This window comes from Cynocephalus volans, chromosome 14 (genome assembly GCF_027409185.1).
Source record: "Cynocephalus volans isolate mCynVol1 chromosome 14, mCynVol1.pri, whole genome shotgun sequence".
NCBI lineage: Eukaryota > Metazoa > Chordata > Mammalia > Dermoptera > Cynocephalidae > Cynocephalus > Cynocephalus volans.
Window position 1 is genome coordinate 19,806,457 of NC_084473.1, and position 20,211 is coordinate 19,826,667.

The 20,211-nt window shown below is 33.2% G+C and overlaps 1 protein-coding gene across 6 annotated transcripts in view; it reads right to left on the bottom strand.

Moving 5' to 3' along the window:
- PUM2 (pumilio RNA binding family member 2) overlaps window positions 1-20,211 on the bottom strand; it is an 83,544-nt gene that overhangs the window by 13,625 nt on the left and 49,708 nt on the right. For 4 of the 6 annotated variants that reach the window (XM_063077701.1, XM_063077699.1, XM_063077700.1 and 1 more), the window contains 3 exons: window positions 17,053-17,196; window positions 16,650-16,937; window positions 12,190-12,426 (listed from right to left, as the gene is read on the bottom strand). In XM_063077701.1, coding sequence (XP_062933771.1) covers window positions 12,190-12,426; window positions 16,650-16,937; window positions 17,053-17,196 — 669 coding nt within the window. The remainder of the gene's footprint in view (window positions 1-12,189; window positions 12,427-16,649; window positions 16,938-17,052; window positions 17,197-20,211) is intronic. The other 2 variants (XM_063077703.1, XM_063077702.1) reach the window with 1 other exon arrangement.

The window sequence follows — 20,211 nt, forward strand, 5'->3', positions numbered from 1 at the left end:
CAGCATCCGACTAGAGCACATCCTCTAAAATCTTCAACTTAGTTTTCAAGTCATTATTTATACTTCTCAGACAAATTTCTTAGCAGTACCCTAATTATTCACCTCCTTCCCATTCATGACTATCTATGTACCATTGCTTATCATTACCTCAAACATAAGGCCTAATCTTATGCTTACTGCACTAAAGATTTTTAACACCAAATTCGAAATACATACCCTAGGAAATGACTAAACCAACTTTCTTTGCTACCTACCAAGTATGCTACCAATATCCAACAGGAATTTTTCCTGTATCTAGAATTTTTGATTGTATTCTATCAGCTCCCAATACCAAACTCTTGATACACCCTTTGTGCAACAACTGTCTTAATAATTATAAACTGTCTTGAGTTTTAAAAATCTTACTTTCAGTTCTAGAAGATTAATCAGTATTGTTTATAAAATAGAAACAATTTCATCCAGAGCAGATACCTTCCTTTCTTTACAAATTAATTAAATAAGCATTTGAAACCCAATTTACAATATACGTTAAACATTTTAAATCTGATTGTTTAAACATTTAAAGTAGGTCATCCAAAAACTGATTTGGGATTGAGGGACATTCCAAGAAACTGTGAGCCTATACTCTTCAAAAATGTCAAGTTCATGAAAAAGAGAAACAGGTAAAGATTCAAGAAAAGGGCTGACAAATTAATGTGTGATCCTCAATTGGATAAAGGGCCCCCAAGTCAATCAATCTCCTTTCCTCCCTCCCTCTTTCTTATAAAGGACATCAGTGAGACAACTGGCAATGTTTGAGTAAAGTATGCAGATATAGTAGTAGTATATCAGTGTTAATTTCCTGACTTTGATATTTGTGGTCATATGAAAGAATATCCTTATTTTCAGCAAACATACACTGATATATTTATGATAAGTGACATCATGCCTGCAACTTCCTTTCAAAAGTATCAGAAAAAAAAAATTACGTGTTTGGGGTGGGGTGTGGGAGACAGAATGATGAAGCAAATGTGGTAAAATGATAACATTTGGAGAATCTGGGTGAAGGGCATTCTGGAATTTTTTTTCAAGCTAGTTTTGCAAGCTTCCTGTAAGTCTGAAATTATTCCAGAATTAGTTAAAAAGAAACACACACACACAAACAGGTCATCCATATCACTTCTGCTGCTGGTAGTCTTAAAGCAGATATGTTCTGCACCAAATGTGTTAAAGAGATAATAGGTCCTTTCAGTTCATCGTTCAGTCTCCACTACCATTTACTACCTCTTAATCACTATTTGGATAAGAGTGTCTAGGACACATAGATCAGTACTATAATTTTACAGATGACATCACTATGGTCCAAAAGATGACATTGCTATGTCACATGCAGCTAGCTGGTCAGCCAGGACTCTTAGGCCAGAGCTTATCACATTATAGCATGCTGCCCTTATATGACATTTACCTAAGTATCTTTCAAGTTTATTCATGACAATGTACCGAATGCAAACATCTTACAATTTTACTAGAAGAAATAATATGATTTTACAAGTTTTCATTAATTTCTTTGAGAAGTGTATTATTTTAGAACCCTTCCTTATTAAATATCAGAAGTCAAAAAGATTATTTCAAAATATTGGGAAAACACAGGGAACAAAAACATAAACAACCATAAAATAAACAAATCTGATTAGCCTTTACTTTTCATTATTTTCCACCCCCTCCCCCCCTGGAATTTGTAATGGCAGCTCCTCAATCTGTCTATCAGATCTGTACATTCTTTTAAAAATACAGATTCCTGAGCCTTACTCAAGACGTACTAAACTACTCTCTGGATAATTGTATTTAAAAAACGTATTTGAAGGTGATTCTGATAGAAGAGTCTGAGAACTAATGAATTAAAATCAAGATAATTTAAGGCTTCATTTTACAATAGATTACCAACTACTAATTACACATAAAAATGGTAGGGGCTGGCCAGTTAGCTCAGTTGGATAGAGTGTGTTGGTGGTCCAGGGTTTGATGGTTCTATCCCTGTACTGGCCCACCAGCCACCAATGACAGAGAGAAAGACAGTAAGAAGTGAGGGAGGAAGGAGAGAGGGAAGGGGGGAAAAGAAAGGCCATTCAAGTAGACTTTGGGCCCTGAAAAGAGTATAATTACATATAGGCCCCTAGGTACAGTCTGTTTCAGAAGGAAGGCAAGGCTATGGAAATCTCAATAAATGGGAAGATGATAAGGGAAGATGATTAATTAGTTGCAGTAGACAAAGAAACAACACAGAATGGGTAGTGCTACGGGAAAAGTCTAAAATGAGAACAGTTCATTTTACAGCATTAACTTTAGTTAATTCTAGCCTATAAAGAGGTCCACTTAGTACTTTCAGTTCACTATTTTTCCTCTGATAACTTTTCAAAAGAAGTTTTTGAAACACTCAGAGTAGACTGTAATAGCCATGAATAATCCTGAATTATTACTACATTTATCTGCCCATCACTTGGCTTTAGTGGGAAAACCCAAGGTTGAGAAGTGGGGAAAAAAAGACCGTAGCACAAGTCACCTTGGGATCTTGGTTCTATATTTCTAAATACTCATAGCTGATACTATATGCTAGACCTTGAAAGTTTATGGTATGTAATAATTTCTTTTGTTGAGAGAGAAAAAATAAATTATCTGTGAGCCCAACTTAACCTACTATCTGCACACTGACATGGCTTTGTTATCTTCCTGCACCCAATTAACTGTTTTTAAAAGGCAGCTACCATTTATTGAACATTCTGTATCAGACACTGTGATAGGCAAATTTTGCATGAAATGCTGTACTATGTTGGGTTGTGTCCTCCAAAAAATCATCCTTAAAAATGTTTTAAGCTACTCATCAGTTGTGGCCATTTGTTTATTATGTACCTCAAAGTTCTTCCAGTTTCTTACTCATTACCCAACTGGCTGAGACTTTGGACTTAGAGCTGGGGACCAGAGGGCAAACTGTAGAGGGTTGAACTGTGCCCTGCCCCACAAATATGTTCAAGTTTTAACCTCTGGTACCTATGAATGTGATGTTATTCGAAAATATGGTCTTTGCAAATGTAATCGAGTTAAAATGAGGCCATACTGGATTAGGCAGGTTCTAATCCAGTGACTGATGTCCTTATAAGAGGAAAATCTAGACACAGAGACACATAAGGAGAACACCATGTAACGATACAGGTGAAGACTGAAGTGCTGTGTCCGCAAGCCAAGAAACAAGGACTGCCAGCAACCACCAGAAGCTAGGAAGACGCAAGGAAGGACTGAGCCCAAGAGCCTTTAGAGGATGGTTCTGCCGACATCTTGATTTCAGACCTCTAGTCTTCAGAACTGTGAGAAATAAACTTTTGTTGTTTGAAGCCACCTAGTTCTAATAATTTGTTACAGCAGCCCTAGGAAACTAGTACAAATGGCATCCTTTTTTAAAATAAAAAAAACCTAATCATATATTACCTAGAATAAGTAATGTTACATGTTTAAGCATATAGTACATAAACACAAATGGTGAATGATGAAACAAAGATAATGAAACATAACTGATTAAAGTAGCAATAAAATTTCTTTACAGATTAATATATGAATGACTTAAATGTGTGGGATTTTTTTTTTCAGAATTAAAAAATTTTTTAGATACATGTTGTATTTAAAGTATAAATCCTTTTTATTTATGCTTCTCTAAACTGACAAGTGTTTGCATTATTTTATGATTTTATTGTAAAACTGATATATGAGATTGCCATTCTCTTAATAACCCTTGAGACAAACAAATCTCCATTTTACTTGTGGGACAACAGGCTTACAGAAGCTAAATAACTTATTCAAGTCAAGGAAGCATGGCTAATAGACAATTTTTTTTTCACTATTATGTTTGAATAATTCACTTAAGAGTTTTCAGTTATACTCTGCTATATTTCATGCAACGAACATTACAAACATTTAATGCCATATGCCATTCTTAAATCTGGGAACTGGCTAAAGTTACATGGAGTTCAAACTATATAAAAATTTTCTGATTATTATTAGTAACTATGTATTTGCCATATAAAAACACATACATTTTATTGGGTGAAAGACTAAGGCTACAATGAGTTTAAAAAATAAAGTGATCCTAGTTAAAAGTATATTCTTCCACAACATTTTAACATGCTAATATAAAAAACATAAACATGTCAAGTGTGCTACCCCAAATCTGTAAATTTTCTGACAATAAGTAAGCAAACAGATGTAAACTATAAACCAAAAGTTCTACCATAAAAAATAAAAATCTGTTGTTTCTATTTCTATTGCTTGTGATTCTCTTCTAAACAAACAAACAAAAAGATAAGGGAAGACCATCAACACAGAAGGTATTTAATAACGCTCTCTCATTCATCAGAGCCTTTAAACAGACTAAGTTTTAACATATGAACTATATAGTCTTCAGACTGGCATTATATCATTTTTATCAATAACCAACTTGCCAATTTTCATTATTCCATCAAAAGGGGGTAGGACTTGAATGGTTTCAAAAATTGCCTGAATTTTATATCTTTAGTGAAAACTACCTCCCCCTGTAATTGATGAATATGAGAACACTTTAAAAATCTACCAAAGGAATAAGTAGTAGGATGAGCTTCTACTAGCTGCCTAATATGAACATGTGGGCAAAAATACTTTCCTGCATATTTCAAATCACCCTTTCAGATTTGAATTAAATACTCTTCTTTGGTTAATACTTTTGGTGATAGATAATAAACCATCAAGGTATATCTGTATTTCCTTCTGAATATTCCTACTGAGATTTCATGGCCAGCTGCCTTTCCTGATTGGGCTGAAGAAAAATTGTAGGAGCTGGGATTTTTCTCTTAAACCATGATTACTAAGAAGGATTTATACAATCTTAAGATTTGCTTCATAAATTATAAATACTGGGGAGAATAATTCGGATCCCAAACAAATATTACAGGCACATTTATTTTCTCTCTTGAGGGGGTTGTTATGGTGGTGAGAAGAGGGCTGAACTGGGAAGGTGCTATGAAAGGTGTACTTAATCCAGAAAAACCGTGGGAAAAAAAAAATACACACAAGCACACAAAAACAAAAACCCCACAACTGACTGTCATAATACTTAATTTTTGTGGTGCAGTATTCTAGAGTATGGTCCTGACATGATGAACAGAAAACACTGATTGGGAACAGCCAAATAGTGCTTTAAGGTTAAAGTCTACATAGGATATAAAATATTTTCTTAAAAAAAGAAGTAGTCAGTGTTCTTGATCAAGAATGTATTTATGAATAAAACACAAAGAAACAAAACCACTCAAATTCAACTACAAAAACATTTATTGAAATCTGAATACTCTTAAAATTGTAGAGAAAGTTCTGGGCTTTTCTTTTTTCTAATCTAGGGGGGAAATAAAACTAGAAGCAACTCTAACATAACCCAGTCTGTGATAAATTTGGTTCAAAAAACAATAAAGGCAAGATAATTCCAATGGAGAGAATTGCTATGTTTATGTAGAATGGAATTACTAAATAAAATGTAGTAAGGCAATAGCACTGCAAACATTATATTGTAACTGCTGTTTTTGTATTTACCACAAAACTACAAACACGATGACGGTGGAAAACAATGGTGGGTTTTTTTCCCTCAGCTGGGCAGAGTCTGGCAAGTAGGTAATTCAATATTGGTCTAATAAATTAATCAGTAAAAATTCTGATTACACATAAAAATTCTAAAATAAAGGCTGATATAAAAGATAAACATAAACATTAGATCAGTAATTATAAACAAAACTTGCTATTTATATTGTATTTAAAATATTTTAAAATATATAAAGAAGATCCTTATCTGAACAGTTTTATTTTGAAAATTACTAATAAAATATTTAAGAAACCCTGAGGTAAAAAAGAATTTAAGCTGAATTAAAACCACAAAGATACCAATACACTGACATTCCAACTCACTTTTTCCACCAAGCCATAACAGATTTAATTATATTTTATTATAATTTTAAGAAAAATTCACAGAGATTCTAAACTTAGGGAACAAGAGCCTTTTAATTTATTTGGATAGATATTACACAGAACTAAAAGCATCCTTTGAGAAACAGTATGACATCTGGAATAATCCAGATAAGATCCTGGGCTCACAATTTTTGTCCTGCCTCTTACTAACTTTATGGCTATAAATCCACTTAATTTCTTTGAGAATAAAATGTGTGTGTGTGTGTGTGTGTGTATAGTGTAATGTAAAACAGGAATCAAATTTCATTTCTCCTCATTTGGATATTCAATTGCTCTAGCCCAACTTACTGAAAAGACCACCCTTTACATATACACTAGAGTGGCACCTTGGTCACAAATGAGAATCAGGTAACTACATGAGCAGGTCTATTTCTGGATCCTCTATTCTGTTCTACTGGTCTGTTTATCTACCCTTGTACCAATACTACAATTTTAGTTACTACAGCTTTAGAAGCTTTGGTATCTGGCCATATTAAGTTCCCTAACTTTGTTCTTCAAGATTCTCTTGACTATTCTTGGTTCTGCTTTTCCATTTACATTTTTAAAAATCAGCTTGTCAATTTCTTTTAAAAACCTGAAGAATTTTTATTGATATAGTGCTAAGTCAATAGACCAACTATAGAAAAGTTTGTACCTTTATAATACTGAGTTTTTCAACCCATAAATATGGTATGTTCTTCCATTTATTTAAAGTCTTCTTTGATCTCTGTCAGTGTTTTACAAAGCAAAGATCTTGCCCTTCTGTTCAATTTATTCCCAGGTATGTCACAAGAAAACAGTCTCAGATGAAAATACCCTTTACATACAAGATTCAATTTTCAACACCATCCCATGAGACACATGCTGTTTTGATTTTTAAAAGTTATTTGGCTAAAGTTGTAAATCTCTCATGAAGCATGTCTGTTTCTATTTTAAGAGCTACTTTTTGATCCTTAGTGTACATTATCAGCATAATGCAATTATGTAAATCCCAGGTGAATTCTTGGTAGATTAAAATAATTTTTAAAAAATCTCTACCAGCTCTTAGTAATAACTACAAATTATTTTTAAAAAGTCAAACATGAGTTTTTAACATAAACCTATACTTAAGTATCACATTTTTGAATAGACACATATAATTAAAGTAAAAAAGTTATATGAACATGTACCTCAGATGTTATAAAATATAAAATCCCAAACAAGAGATATAAACGGTAAGTTAAAACATTAAACTTTTCCATGTTGTGTGAAACAGGAAAGTTAGGACTTAAGGCATAAGAAGACTTACTTGCTAGCTCAGTAAAATTAAAAGATGGAAAACACTGAGTACGTACTAAAGATGAAATGCAAATGTGAAGAAGAGGTAGAGCCAATGAAGAAAAAAGAAAAACTATAAAATGACAGTAAACAATATACAGAATTAAGGTATGTAAAATTAAAAAAAGAAAAAGCTCCAATCTGTTAAATATGCATGAAGGGAAAAAAGCATTTTAAAACATATACAAAAAGAGATCAGACTTTCAATTTCCTACCTCTTATCCCATAAGCCCCCCTGTCAAATTTAAATATGCAATATTAACGACCATATATGAAACTCAGAAAAACGGAATGTAGGCTTACAACCAACTTGGCCATACTTGTTTTAATTCTTAAACATTTCACTGTAAGAGAAGCAGCTGACTAAATCTGCCAAAGGCCAGCAATTTTAACAGGTAACAGCTACTTAACCGGAAAAATGATCCTAAAAGCTAGTGTTATCCTATTTATAATATAAAATTTCTGTGGCTGGGAGAAAAGACAGGTTATATAATTTTCTATTCCATAGCAAACTAAAGCACTCCCATTAACTCTAAATACATGACATTAATGAATATTCAGAACGGAAAGCCACTTTTCAATAAACTAATTTCACTGAGTTCAAAGCTTACATTGCAATTTTTAGTACCTTTTCTTTAAGAACAAAATAAGCCAGTTCAAAAATGAAGAGGTGCAAGAAAGCCATTAATCTGTCAAAACCTAAGTAAATAACAAAAATACAGAATGCTGCTTTATACCTAAGAAGTTCCATATCAATCTAATTACTATGAGGATAAAGATTAGAGTAAATCAGAAATTACCAACATATTTTAAAAGTTTATTATAAGAAGAAAAAGAAAGGAAATAAGGAAGGAACCAGCTGGCTAGCTCCAGGCAGAAAAATAAAATAATGCTGAAAATGTTTAATGTTCTTCACAAGGAGTCAATTATCTCAAAATAAGATGCTGACTTCTATCAGAGAGAATGATTAATGAAACAATTGTAGGTAAAAGATCTCTCCACCCCCATCTCTATAGAACAATACAAGTGAAAATACTTCACTTAACATTCAGTGCTGTACCTGAAGCTTAGAATTTTATACTGTTCTTTCTATCTCAGGATAAAAACTATAATCTTAAAGTTCTTCTCTTTATTCCTTTCCACTTCTTTCTCTGCCCTCCAATAATTTAAGTGCACCTTTAAAAAAGTTGTAGTCAACACGGGAGCCAATCAGGGGCTCCAAATGGCCAAAGATAATATAATTTTCAATTAAAAATATGTATAAAATTGATGTCTCTGTACTGCCAGCTGCCAAAAAAATCCTAAAAAATTGATGTTTCTCGGGCTGCAGTAGGTTAAAACATACCAATTATCCCCCAAACCATCAATTTACAGATAAAAATGAGGAAAACACCCATGAGTCACCTTTTAGAGGTTGCTAAGGCATCAACTCATTGTTCTGAAAGATAGAAAATAAAGGAAAAGAACCAAGCATTATACTGACTCCTATATGAACTGTCTTTCAGGGTAATCAATCTCTCAATTGATGAGGAAAAGTTCTTTACAGAAAAGTTCTACATAATAAATGCAGAAAGAATGACAGAATTAGAGTATCATCATTTTGCAACCTCTGAAGAAATATTTAGGCAATGATCAAAGGCTAGTACAACCATTAGGTGGCTCAGACTGGCAATCTCACGATGGAGACAACCAGACATGTGTCTCCTGATATGGTGCAACACAAAGTACACAGAACCATATCCTGCCAAAATAAACTAATCAACCCACCAACCATGTGACCAAGCCCCTAGATCTAATTCTAGTTTAAAGGAAATACAGAGTTAATAGGAACATGCTAAACATCACCACAGGGAAGCAATAGGCAAAATCAAGAATGTGAGAAATTCAACAGGACAAAGTTTCTTCAACAAATAAATGGACAGGAAAAAAAGATGAAGAACAATTACAGATTAAAAGACATCAAATAAATGTAATGTGTGGACCTTATTTGGACTCTGATTCAAAGAAAACAACTGTAAAAAGACAACTAATCAGGGAAACTAGAGTTAATGAGAAATCACTAATTTTAAAAGGTGTGATAATGAGGTTATGACCATTTTTAAAAAAGGAATCTCATATATATTACATACTGGAAAGCAGAATAATAAAATTATTTTTTCATGCTTTTAACTCCAATATATTAAAAGAAGGGTTGCAGATGTGAACAAAAAGGTTTGACATTTTTATAAAAAATGAACATTCAAAACCAATAAACTGAAATACTTATTCTTCTATATATGATTAAATGCCAACTGTTTAAAAACATGAAACATTTTTGGGAAAGCCAACAGAGAATGTTGCTCCATTTTCTGTGAATCTCAAATAACTAGCACAGCAAAGGGAAAGCTGGCTTTAAAAAAATTAATATATTTTACTGAATACGATGGGAATGCATGATTAAATGCCAACTGTTTAAAAACATGAAACATCATTTTTTGGAAAGCCAACAGAGAATGTTGCTCTGTTTTCTGTGAATCTCAACTAGCACAAGCAAAGGGAAAGCTGGTTTTAAAAAAATTAATATGTTTTATTGAATATGATGAGAACGCAGACAGATTTCAGGGCCTATTGATAATAATGCTCATAACATTCATGTCAAAATTAAATCTCACAAGAAAATAACCTGAAATTAATTCCAACTAATTCTAGTGAGACAAGAGAACTTATCTCTATCTTATGATTTTGTACTTTCAATATGCGAACCTGGTATAATTATTTTTAAAAAGGAATATGCAGATTTCATTTTCAGAGGTATTTTATACATCAGAAGCCTTGAGACTTGATTCATGAAGAAATCTGCTTCAAGGAAATATAATTTAAAATATTTTTCTTTTAGACCAGAGAATATGAAAAACTTGTACCATGATTCAGTCACAGGAAAGTGCAGGAGAAATTATTTTCATGAACAGTATGCAAAGAGCAAATTTATGAAATCTACTGAGTTATTTTCAACCCAGCAGGGATCTATTCATTGTTATCAATGTTGCCAGTCATACTACAACTAATGATAAGGGAAAGTGGGGGATTACAAGAGAGAATAATATAGATAATTATTAATTCCAATCAGAGGCATATTAAATATTGGATTTCAAGCTGAGGCTGAACTAAGGAGTTTAACTATGGCTACACAAAATTAATGCAGAACTGCTGGCTTGAGTGGTGATTATTTCCCATAATTGACTACAATTCTTTCCTTAAGCATCTATTGGGCTGGATTCTTTACAGTCTAAAGAAAAGTATGGAAGTACATATGTAGATTTGTTTAATTGTAGAGACATCTAAAAAGTCATTTATATCCAATTTCTAAGCAAGCTAAGTAAAAACAATAATTAATGCCATTTATACAGGCTCTAAAGCACAACAAAAGCAATAACAGTTGAACAGGAATCTGATCTAAAACTTACCTATGAAAAGATGACAGGACATGACAGATATAATCTTAACAATAAAACACAAAACTATTATAATAGGTCTATTCTTAGGTTTGTTATATTCCAAATTTTTGAGTCCATTTCAAAGGCATGTCTTATGGGTGGGAGTTGTCTAACAAGTAACAATAAAAATCAGGAACTGAGCAGCTCCTGTGACTAAGAACAGATGATAAATGAAGGAAGGTATTAGGATAAAAACTGGTAAGTCTACCCTAATAGTGCTGCAAAGCAGATCTTAGGACCCCATCTGAATAAATTAATTGGTTGTATATACTCAATATCCACCAAAGAGCAAATATCCCCAAAAGAGCAAAGGCCCAGAATTTGGGGTAAAGGGTCAGAGTCTTTAAAAAAGAAATCTAGCCCACCGTGCAATAACATAAACCTAAGTGATGATTACTGCAACAGATACCTTTGTTACGTGAACATTTACAGTATTAATAAGCTTTAGAAAAAAATAGCTACATCCATATGATTAGGGGTCAAACATAATCACAGTATATTTGCTTACAATAGCAACATTACTTAAAATCACAAGCTGATTTAAATATCTTTATGCACATAAAGTCAGCAATAGAATCCCTCAGTTTTACTTGAGGTAACTAGGACTACAAAAATTCAAAATCTAACTTTAATGAAATAATTTATTTGACAAAAAAGGGACAGACATAGTCTCCGATGTCCAAAAACCCTTCAAAATATACTGTTATCTATATGGGTAAATATTTCCTGGAGAGGAAAAAAAGATATCAACTTAGTAATCTTTGGGTGGGGATAATTGTAATATACAGATATAAACAAAAGTTTTAAATGTTCCAAGTTCAGGGGTTCAAAAAGCCTAAAACATTTCCTTCCTTAACATATTCAAAAGAAAGAGAAGTATTTGGCCCAAGCCCAGAAGCTTCTCTAACTCACAAACATACAAAATTCATATCTCCTAATATAACTTTTTGATAAAATGGCCAGGCATTCAAAGGCCAAAGCAAAAACCATTGTACTAAACTAAATTATTTATATTCAGTAACTGTATGACTAATATTTTTCGTATGGTGTGCAAAACTTTTGATAGTGAAATTTCTCTTTCACTATCATGCATAGTTGACTTTTCAGATGCACTAAAACACACAAATCAAAGGCACAGACAAGGAAAACACACCATTGTATTTCATAAAAACTAATAATAATAATAATAATAGTAAGATACGATAGGGGGTCTTTACCTTACTGTACATTAGACCCTCACTTTGAATTTTCAGGAAAGTAGAGCTTTTTCAAAAGGCTAATATCTAAAAGCAAAAGCAATTTGGCATGTTTTATCCAACATTAAATATTTTACATATATTATAAACACACACACAAACACACATACATGTATACATACAAATAAAAAGGGTTTTGGGTTGTTTTTTACCTAAATGCAAACTGGATGAGGATCCATGTGATGAAAGTGATGGCGGTGGCGTAAGTGAATGTCCTGGAGTTTGGCTTGGCAGAGGCATGCCTATTGGACTTGGAGAGGAGGAAAATCCCAGACTATTGTAAAATGGTTGCCCTATGGGTGCTAGGCTGCTACTAGATCTTTTGTACAAGTCAGAGCTAGTAGATAGAGACTCTCTCCTTGTGGCACTACTACTTGCAGAACTGCCAACTGAAGAAGAAATAAAAAAAACCCTAATTACATACAGTGTTAACTGAATGAAACCTATCCCCAACTCTTGCTGGGAAATAACAAGTGATCACAATAATTATTTTTAGAAACATTATAGAGAAGATAATTACTGTGATAACTATATATACTAACTTATTAATCATAAAAGGGTATAAATGCACCCCAATAAAGTAACCAAATACTTAGCAGAGCAGTCATATGTTTCATTTCACACATATTTACCACTGACCATATGATTACTGTGCTTTAATACCCTGGTATGATTTATAAACCCTGTAACTCCAAGTTGTCTGCTTTAGGACATGCTAGAGATTAGATTCCAACAAGGTTAAATTTTGGTAGTATCCTATTCTCTGGAACCTGGTCCTCAGACTTCAACTCAATGCCAAGAAAAGATTATACTAATAAATAGAGTATTAGTACATTTCCTTCACCATTCACATTTGATTTGGCTTCTAATCACGTTCAAAACATAGCCCTGTAAGTCTATATTGGCCAGAGCCCTTTAAGTCCATATTGGCCCGAATATTAGTCAGTTATTTTTCATATAGCTAACACCTCAGTATTTTTCACACTATACGTTCTCTCTTATTCTCCAACAACTAGATTATAAAATATATATGAAAATACTAAACTTTCTTTTAGAGAATTAATAGCTCTCATTATTGTCATCATACCAAAGACATGCTTTCACTTACCCCTCAGGACTTTCCAATTCCTAAGATTCCATTAACTGGCCTCCTGAGTCCCTTACTCAAGTAAAGATTGATCAGCTTTTTTTTTGTCTTAGATAATAAACAATTTATATTATCTCACATCCCTTATTGTACTACATACCAAATTCTTTTTACTTAATCCCAAATTCAACTATTAGACTTCTAATTATTTTTTCCTTTTTATATTCCACAAAATCATAAAAGAATAGTAGAATCACACTATCCATATAGGCCTCCAGTGAGCTATGCATGCTCAGATGGGCAAACGAGATCTGACTGTTAATCATCATATATGTGGATAATCAAATTCTTTACCATGTGTCTAAAAGGGCCATCCAAAACTCCTGATTCTCAAGTCTCAGAGCCCATATTTTCAAGTACGCTTCCTTCCTATTTCTAAGCATTAGCATCTTTTAATTCAATGCCTTTTATAGCTAAGAAAACTTCATGTTACATTTCTTAACCTGTTAAATAAATTTTTTAAGGACGAACTCTATATTCGGACCAATATGGCAACTGTTTTCAAGAAATTTTAAAGTTTCTATTAAATCTTGGTTTTCTAATCATAAGTCATACGTAAGTAGGTAATACAGGGTACAGACTAAAGAAAAAAAATTAAGCTGAGCACATGACATCTGGTAGACCAAGTTAAGCTTATAATACAAATAGGAAAATTATATAGGTTTTTGCCAAATTCAAAATTCTATAAAGAAAACAAAAAACAGGCTCATGCTACCATATTAGGCAAAAGATTATACGGCTAATTCAACCTTTTATACCAGTTAATGCAGTTTCTGAAAGACTGATCATATGTCTTATTGCAAATTTCATATTTTAAGATAGCAAATAATACAAAAATCCTAGGTAGCTATGCACATTTTAATAGCTAAAACAAATATGAACATTAATGTAATAAACAGTTCTTCTTGAGTTGGTTTTGGCAAAATTGTCAACATATGCTACATTAACTATGCTAATTTAAAAGGACACTGTCAAAGTGATTTTTCTAAAACACGGCTATATTTTAAATTCCTATTTATTTCAGAAAACAATTTAACTGACAAGGAAAAAGACAACAGCTCTTAAATGAGAGCAGCAAAATTACCATTCCCCTTGCAAATAACCAAAGAAAAGTTTTGATACATGCAAAATTATTTTCTTCCAAATAGGAAAAGCCAAGCCGAACATTTAAAAATAATCCAGAAATTACTTTAAATATAAAGAAGCTGGCTCTTTAGGTTTTACTATATGCCTAAATTATCTGCAACAGTATGACTATGAAATATGAAACAAAGTGCACCTAAAATATCTAACAGGCTAGACAGACAATGAAGCCGCTAATCATTTATCAACTGTGTTTAACATGTTAAATTACAAACTTTTAATTATCATAGTACTTTAAAAGTAATAGGTCATAGGAAGAACGATTTAATTACTATGTTACAATGGCTAAGCTTCCTGGCCAACTATATTATAAACTAGGGGGTATTAAACATTGTTAAACATGAATAATTTCATCACATAGGTAAGAGAATGACTAAATATATGTTAATGGTGTATATGCAAATGTGCACACAACCATATTCTATTTTAGATTTCATATAAGTATGTAATTGCCATAATGTGAAATGGCAATAGGTAGACTTGTAAGAGCACTTGAATGAACTCTCACAAAATACCCAAGAAGAGGGAAGTGAAGACTATTCACTGGCACTCAGGAGTGGCAATTACTAATGCCCTCTAAAGCAAGGTAAAATGAACCTTTCCCAGCATGGAAATCAGAATTGAGTAAGCGATGCTTATAAATAAGGGAGGCATAAAGATAAACTAGGAAAGAAACATCTGTAGGGAACAAAAGGTTCATGCCAACCAGTTCCTGAATGTAGGGGAAACAGTCTTAACTGAGACAAATGGGAATTTGGATGAAGAATTGAGTTAATAAGGGGCCTACAAATCTATACCAGACCATTAGTGACATGTTAGACATTAGGAAAGGGAACATGGGGTTTTTATCAAAGCTCTATTTTTCCTGTATTATTTAGGGTCTACAATCTTTAGTTTAGAAACTAGTTATTTCCACAAAGTTTGTTTTTTAAGTTATATTTGTTCAGTTTTTTTCAGCATATTTAGGATTGTTTGGGGAGAAATATTTGTCCCTATTGTGTTAGAAACAAAAAATGAATCCTATGAGAATGTGTGAGCTGGGCATAAAAATACTAAACTCCAAAAGGAACAAAAAAAAAAAATAGGAAAGTTAAAAGATTAAACAGTTTCCATGTTCATAATTTTCCCTCTGAAGTTCTTGTATCCATTCTTCAGATAATTTTGTATTAGGCAAGTGTGGTATTTCCTTACTGTACTTCATTATAACAAAAAAGTATTCTGCATTAGAAAGTTTATAGCTATTCGAGACTATCTCCCCTATAAATATGACATGGTAAAAGTTCTGAAGACACTTCCTTAGAAAACTGGCAAGCATCATTAATAATGACTGGCATATGTTAAGTTTTGCCATTTTCCCCACCAGAAAATAATATAATTTGATGTGGTGGGAAAATAGATGAGAAGCACATATTTAGGATTCTAGGACGTTATGTTACAGAAACAAAAAATCTTTTGAGGTCCAAATAAATAACCTTGCCCTCATGAAGAAATTATACCAATAGAATTATACCAATTATACCAATAGAACTAGGGTAAGCTGTTTTTTCCTAACATTTCCTGAATACTCTGAAAACTTCAGAGAATATACAAGGTGTGTCAATATGGAGCTAATGTGGGCCTCTTCTGATTTCACTTAGTACTTCTTTGGTCATAAAATCTAGACACTAGTTTGTGTGGGAAAATTACTTATTTTGTGAAACTACTTAAAATTCTGATTTCTTAAGTTTTATATAAAGCTAAGACGTGAATAAACATTCTTTTAAATGGATTTTTAGTGACAAAAGCTAACTTATTTAATCTAAAATAAAGATAAGCATACTGGTAGTTTCTTAGGGGTTTCTGTTTAGATTATTTCATTATAATCTAATTACATATTACACCAAATGAAGAAAACCCTAACAAACCACTAGCATTTAATAAGAATAAACTATCTCATAAGCACATGATTATTATTTTAAAACACCAAAAATGGCAAAATATTTACCTCCTCAAAGATATTTTGCATAGAATAAGGAAGAGCTAGTAATTAGCACACAATGTATTGATCCAAACAAACCTCACTAAAACAAAAATTATGGTAATAAACTCAAAGACAGGGGAAAAAGGAAACATTTTATATTTGAGTAAATATGGGCTACTTGATATGAGTTAAACATTTACAAATGTTTAGAAGATTTGCAGGAGATATTTTAAACCAATAATCCAACACTTTATCTCTGTTCTTCCTATACTATATGCTATTGTTGCTTATTTTAATATTAAAAACATACATATACCTCATGTCCACTTACCAGAGTACACTCATCTTAAAAACAAACTTACCTGATGAACCAAATCCACTGAGGGCTGAGCCTATAGCAGCACCCAAAGAGCTACCACTTCCAAAGCCAAGAGATGCACTTCCAGGTTGACCAGGTCCATGAGAAAATAAAGAACTGCTCTGGGAGCTATTACTCAAAGAACTGCTCCCATAAAATGAATTAGACTGCAGATTAGTGCTTGGCTGCTGTTGCTGCTGCTGCTGTGGTGGCTGAGTGCCAATTGGCCGAAACAGACCATTTGTGCTGCCTGTAAGACTATTTGCAGTTCCTCCAGCTGCTGCTGCTGCTGCTGTAAAATAAATTTCAGATACTCTTTAAAACTACCCAGAAAACTATTCGATATTTTTTAAATATCTCAACCACCACCAGAAAATACCATCCCTTAAGATGTCAGTTACACTTACCAGCTTGCGCTGCTGCTGAACTAATTAAAACAGGTGTTGGAGCCATTAATCGAACTGGAGCTCCAAGGCCAGTTCTTGCTCCAGGGCCAACGACTAAGGCACCAGTCTGATCATAATAGGCAGTTGGAGCTAGTACTTGATAGCCTAGATAACATTAAAACAAATGTTTACTAATAAAAATACTTATTACAGAAAACATGCATTTTTATCTTCCCCTGCATTTGTATTTTTGTCAACCAGAAAACACAGCAATTTTATACTGTTAATATAAAGCCCTTAAATATTTACCACATGAAAAGCAACACATTAGAGAAGGTTTTACTAAATATATGAAAAGTAATAGAATGTAGTTAAACATTTTTTCTCTAAATTTTAACAGAGATGCCTTTCACTTATGGATCACAAAACGAAGAGGTACTTTCCTTAAAACAGAAACTATAGGCTATCAAGGGCTGACATTAGAAAAATATCACCATTTAGTCAGTCCTAAGAGGAGAATGGTTAGAGAAACTCAAATAAGTAAGGTAGAACACTGTAAGAAATGTTTACTACCAAGTTCCAAACCAAGTGCCTCATTACCAGCACTGCCCTAGATTTTCACTTGTAATCATCCCTTTAAAAACTTAAATCATGATCTGGATACCTTAAAATCATAACAGTCTATTAGTAAAGGTTCTCAAGCTAAAGTTTCAGTAAAAATCATGTAGGCATTAGTTTTATTGTAGCCTTGAGCACAAGGCAGGTAACAATTTACTTTATTCAGAACTACAGGACAGTGAAGTTCACCTCTTAGCAGCCTTTCTCAATGGGGATTTCTGGTATGAACCAAAGAACACAGAAAATGATTTAAGTAACTACTGTGTCAATTCTCCCCAAAATGGTACATTAACAAGTACCACTTTAGAGGAATAGGAGAGAAGTTAACTACAGGATGGTCCCCGACTTAGGATGGTTTGGACTTAGGATTTTTTGACTTTATGATGGTGCAAAAGAGGTATGCATTCAGTAGAAACCATACTTCGAGTACCGATACAACCATTGTTTTTCACTTTTAGTACAGTATTCAATAAATTACATGAGATATTCAACACTTCATTATAAAATAGACTTCATAGTACAATGATTTTATCCAACTGCAGGCTAAGGTAAGTATTCTGATCATGTTTAAGGTTGGCCAGACTAAGCTATGATGTTCAGCAGGTTAGGTGTACCAAATCCGTTTTTGATTTAGGATATTTTTAACTTACGATGAGTTTATTGTGACATAATCCCATCGAAAGTCGAGGAGCATTTGTATATACTGTGGGTACTTTAAAGCAATAAGGCAATTAATTATCTTCTGGAACTCAGGCTGAGAAAGGCTGCCTTATACACTGACAAGGACTTGGGCCCAACAGACTGACATATCAACTGCAAAAATGTAGTGGCAACTTCTAATAGTCTTAAAAGTTTTTTAAAACATAGAATAAATTAAAATATATCCTAACATCAATTTTTAAGTTTTATTTTAAGATTACGCAGAAGCAAAAATCATGGTAAAATTATAGTCATAAAGCAACATGAAAATTTTATTGCTTTCAAACATGGTAGGCTAAATTAAGTTCAAGTATAATAAACTGTGCTGGGATAAATACTTTACCATCAAGACTGACAACTTTTGTATACAAAGGTTGAATTTAACTAAATACAGTAATTCTGACCAAGAGTAAGGACACTGCTAGTGAAACATCCACATTACCAGTAAATCTCAAACTGCAGATGCTAGTCAACAGTTATAACTGGTGCATATGGTCTAGTCTTTAAACCCGAGACACAAAGAAAATACTCTTGGGTCAAAAGCATTATTGTCTACATAACATCTAAATTTAAATTAAAAAATAAAAGTTAATCCATTTGGACATTTGGCTGCAAACATTTTATTGAAAAATCAAATAGTACTTAGTGCTTCTTAAGTAAACAGCAGACAAAAATTCTCAAAAAGAATCAGCCCAAGGGCCGAGCCCGTGGCGCACTCGGGAGAGCAGCAACGCTCCCGCTGCGGGTTCAGATCCTATATAGGAATGACCGGTGCACTCACTGGCTGAGTGCCGGTCACAAAAAAGACAAAAAAAAAAAAAAAAAAAAAAAAAGAATTAGCCCAGTCAATTCATCCCAACACCTGTTCAATTTACTGTCTAAATCTTTTTCAAATCCATTCATTCTCTTCAATGCCACTATCTCGTCCAATTAGATCTATAGAAGACCCTGCCTTCTATAACCTAATCTCCAGAGTGATCTTTTAATATCCAATCTAATACCATACCTCTGCTCAAAACCTTCCAAAGGGTTTAAAATGAAAAGCAAAGTCCTGAATATGGCCCACAACATGATCTGGTTGGCCCTTGACCATCTTTCCAGTTTCACGTGGCACTCTCATACCTTTTACACTCTAGGAAAAAAGAGCTTTCAAACTCCTCAAAGGCACCATGCTTCCTCTTCCCACAGGGCTTTGGTTTATTCTGTTTCCTTGCCACAGAATGCTTTTCTTTTCCTCTCCCATTCCCTACTTAATTTTTCATGCATTCATCCATCTGACAAATATTCATCAAGTAGCTACCATATGCCAGGCACTATTTTCAGTACTGAGATACAGCATGAAACCATAAAGAGAAATATCTTTATTCTCAAGGAAGTTATTTCTACTGCAGATAGAGACAAACAGAAAATATGAGGAGTCTTCAAAAAGTTCACAGAAAATGCATATTGTGACAAAACTATGCAAGAGTTTCAAAATTTTTTTGCACCAAAATAAATTCATACTAACTTGTTACAACATGTCTGAAGAGGATCTAGTTTTAGGCCCTAAGAAGAATAAGACATCAGTTTAAAGAGTACCAGCTCTTATCAGAAGAACATGAGCTCTGCTAAAACTGAAACAAGAACAAACATCAAATTGATGATGAAGCTTGGGTGGAAGAATGGTGAAATCAGAGGCTTTATTAAAAGTTTATGGGGACAATGCCCCAAAGTAATTAGCAGTTTACAAATGGATATCTCGTTTTAAGAAGGGATGAGACGATGTTGAAGATGAAGCCCACCATAAGCCATTCACATCAACTTTCAAGGAAAAAATTAATCTTGTTCATGCCCTAACTGAAGAAGGCCAACAATTAACAGCAG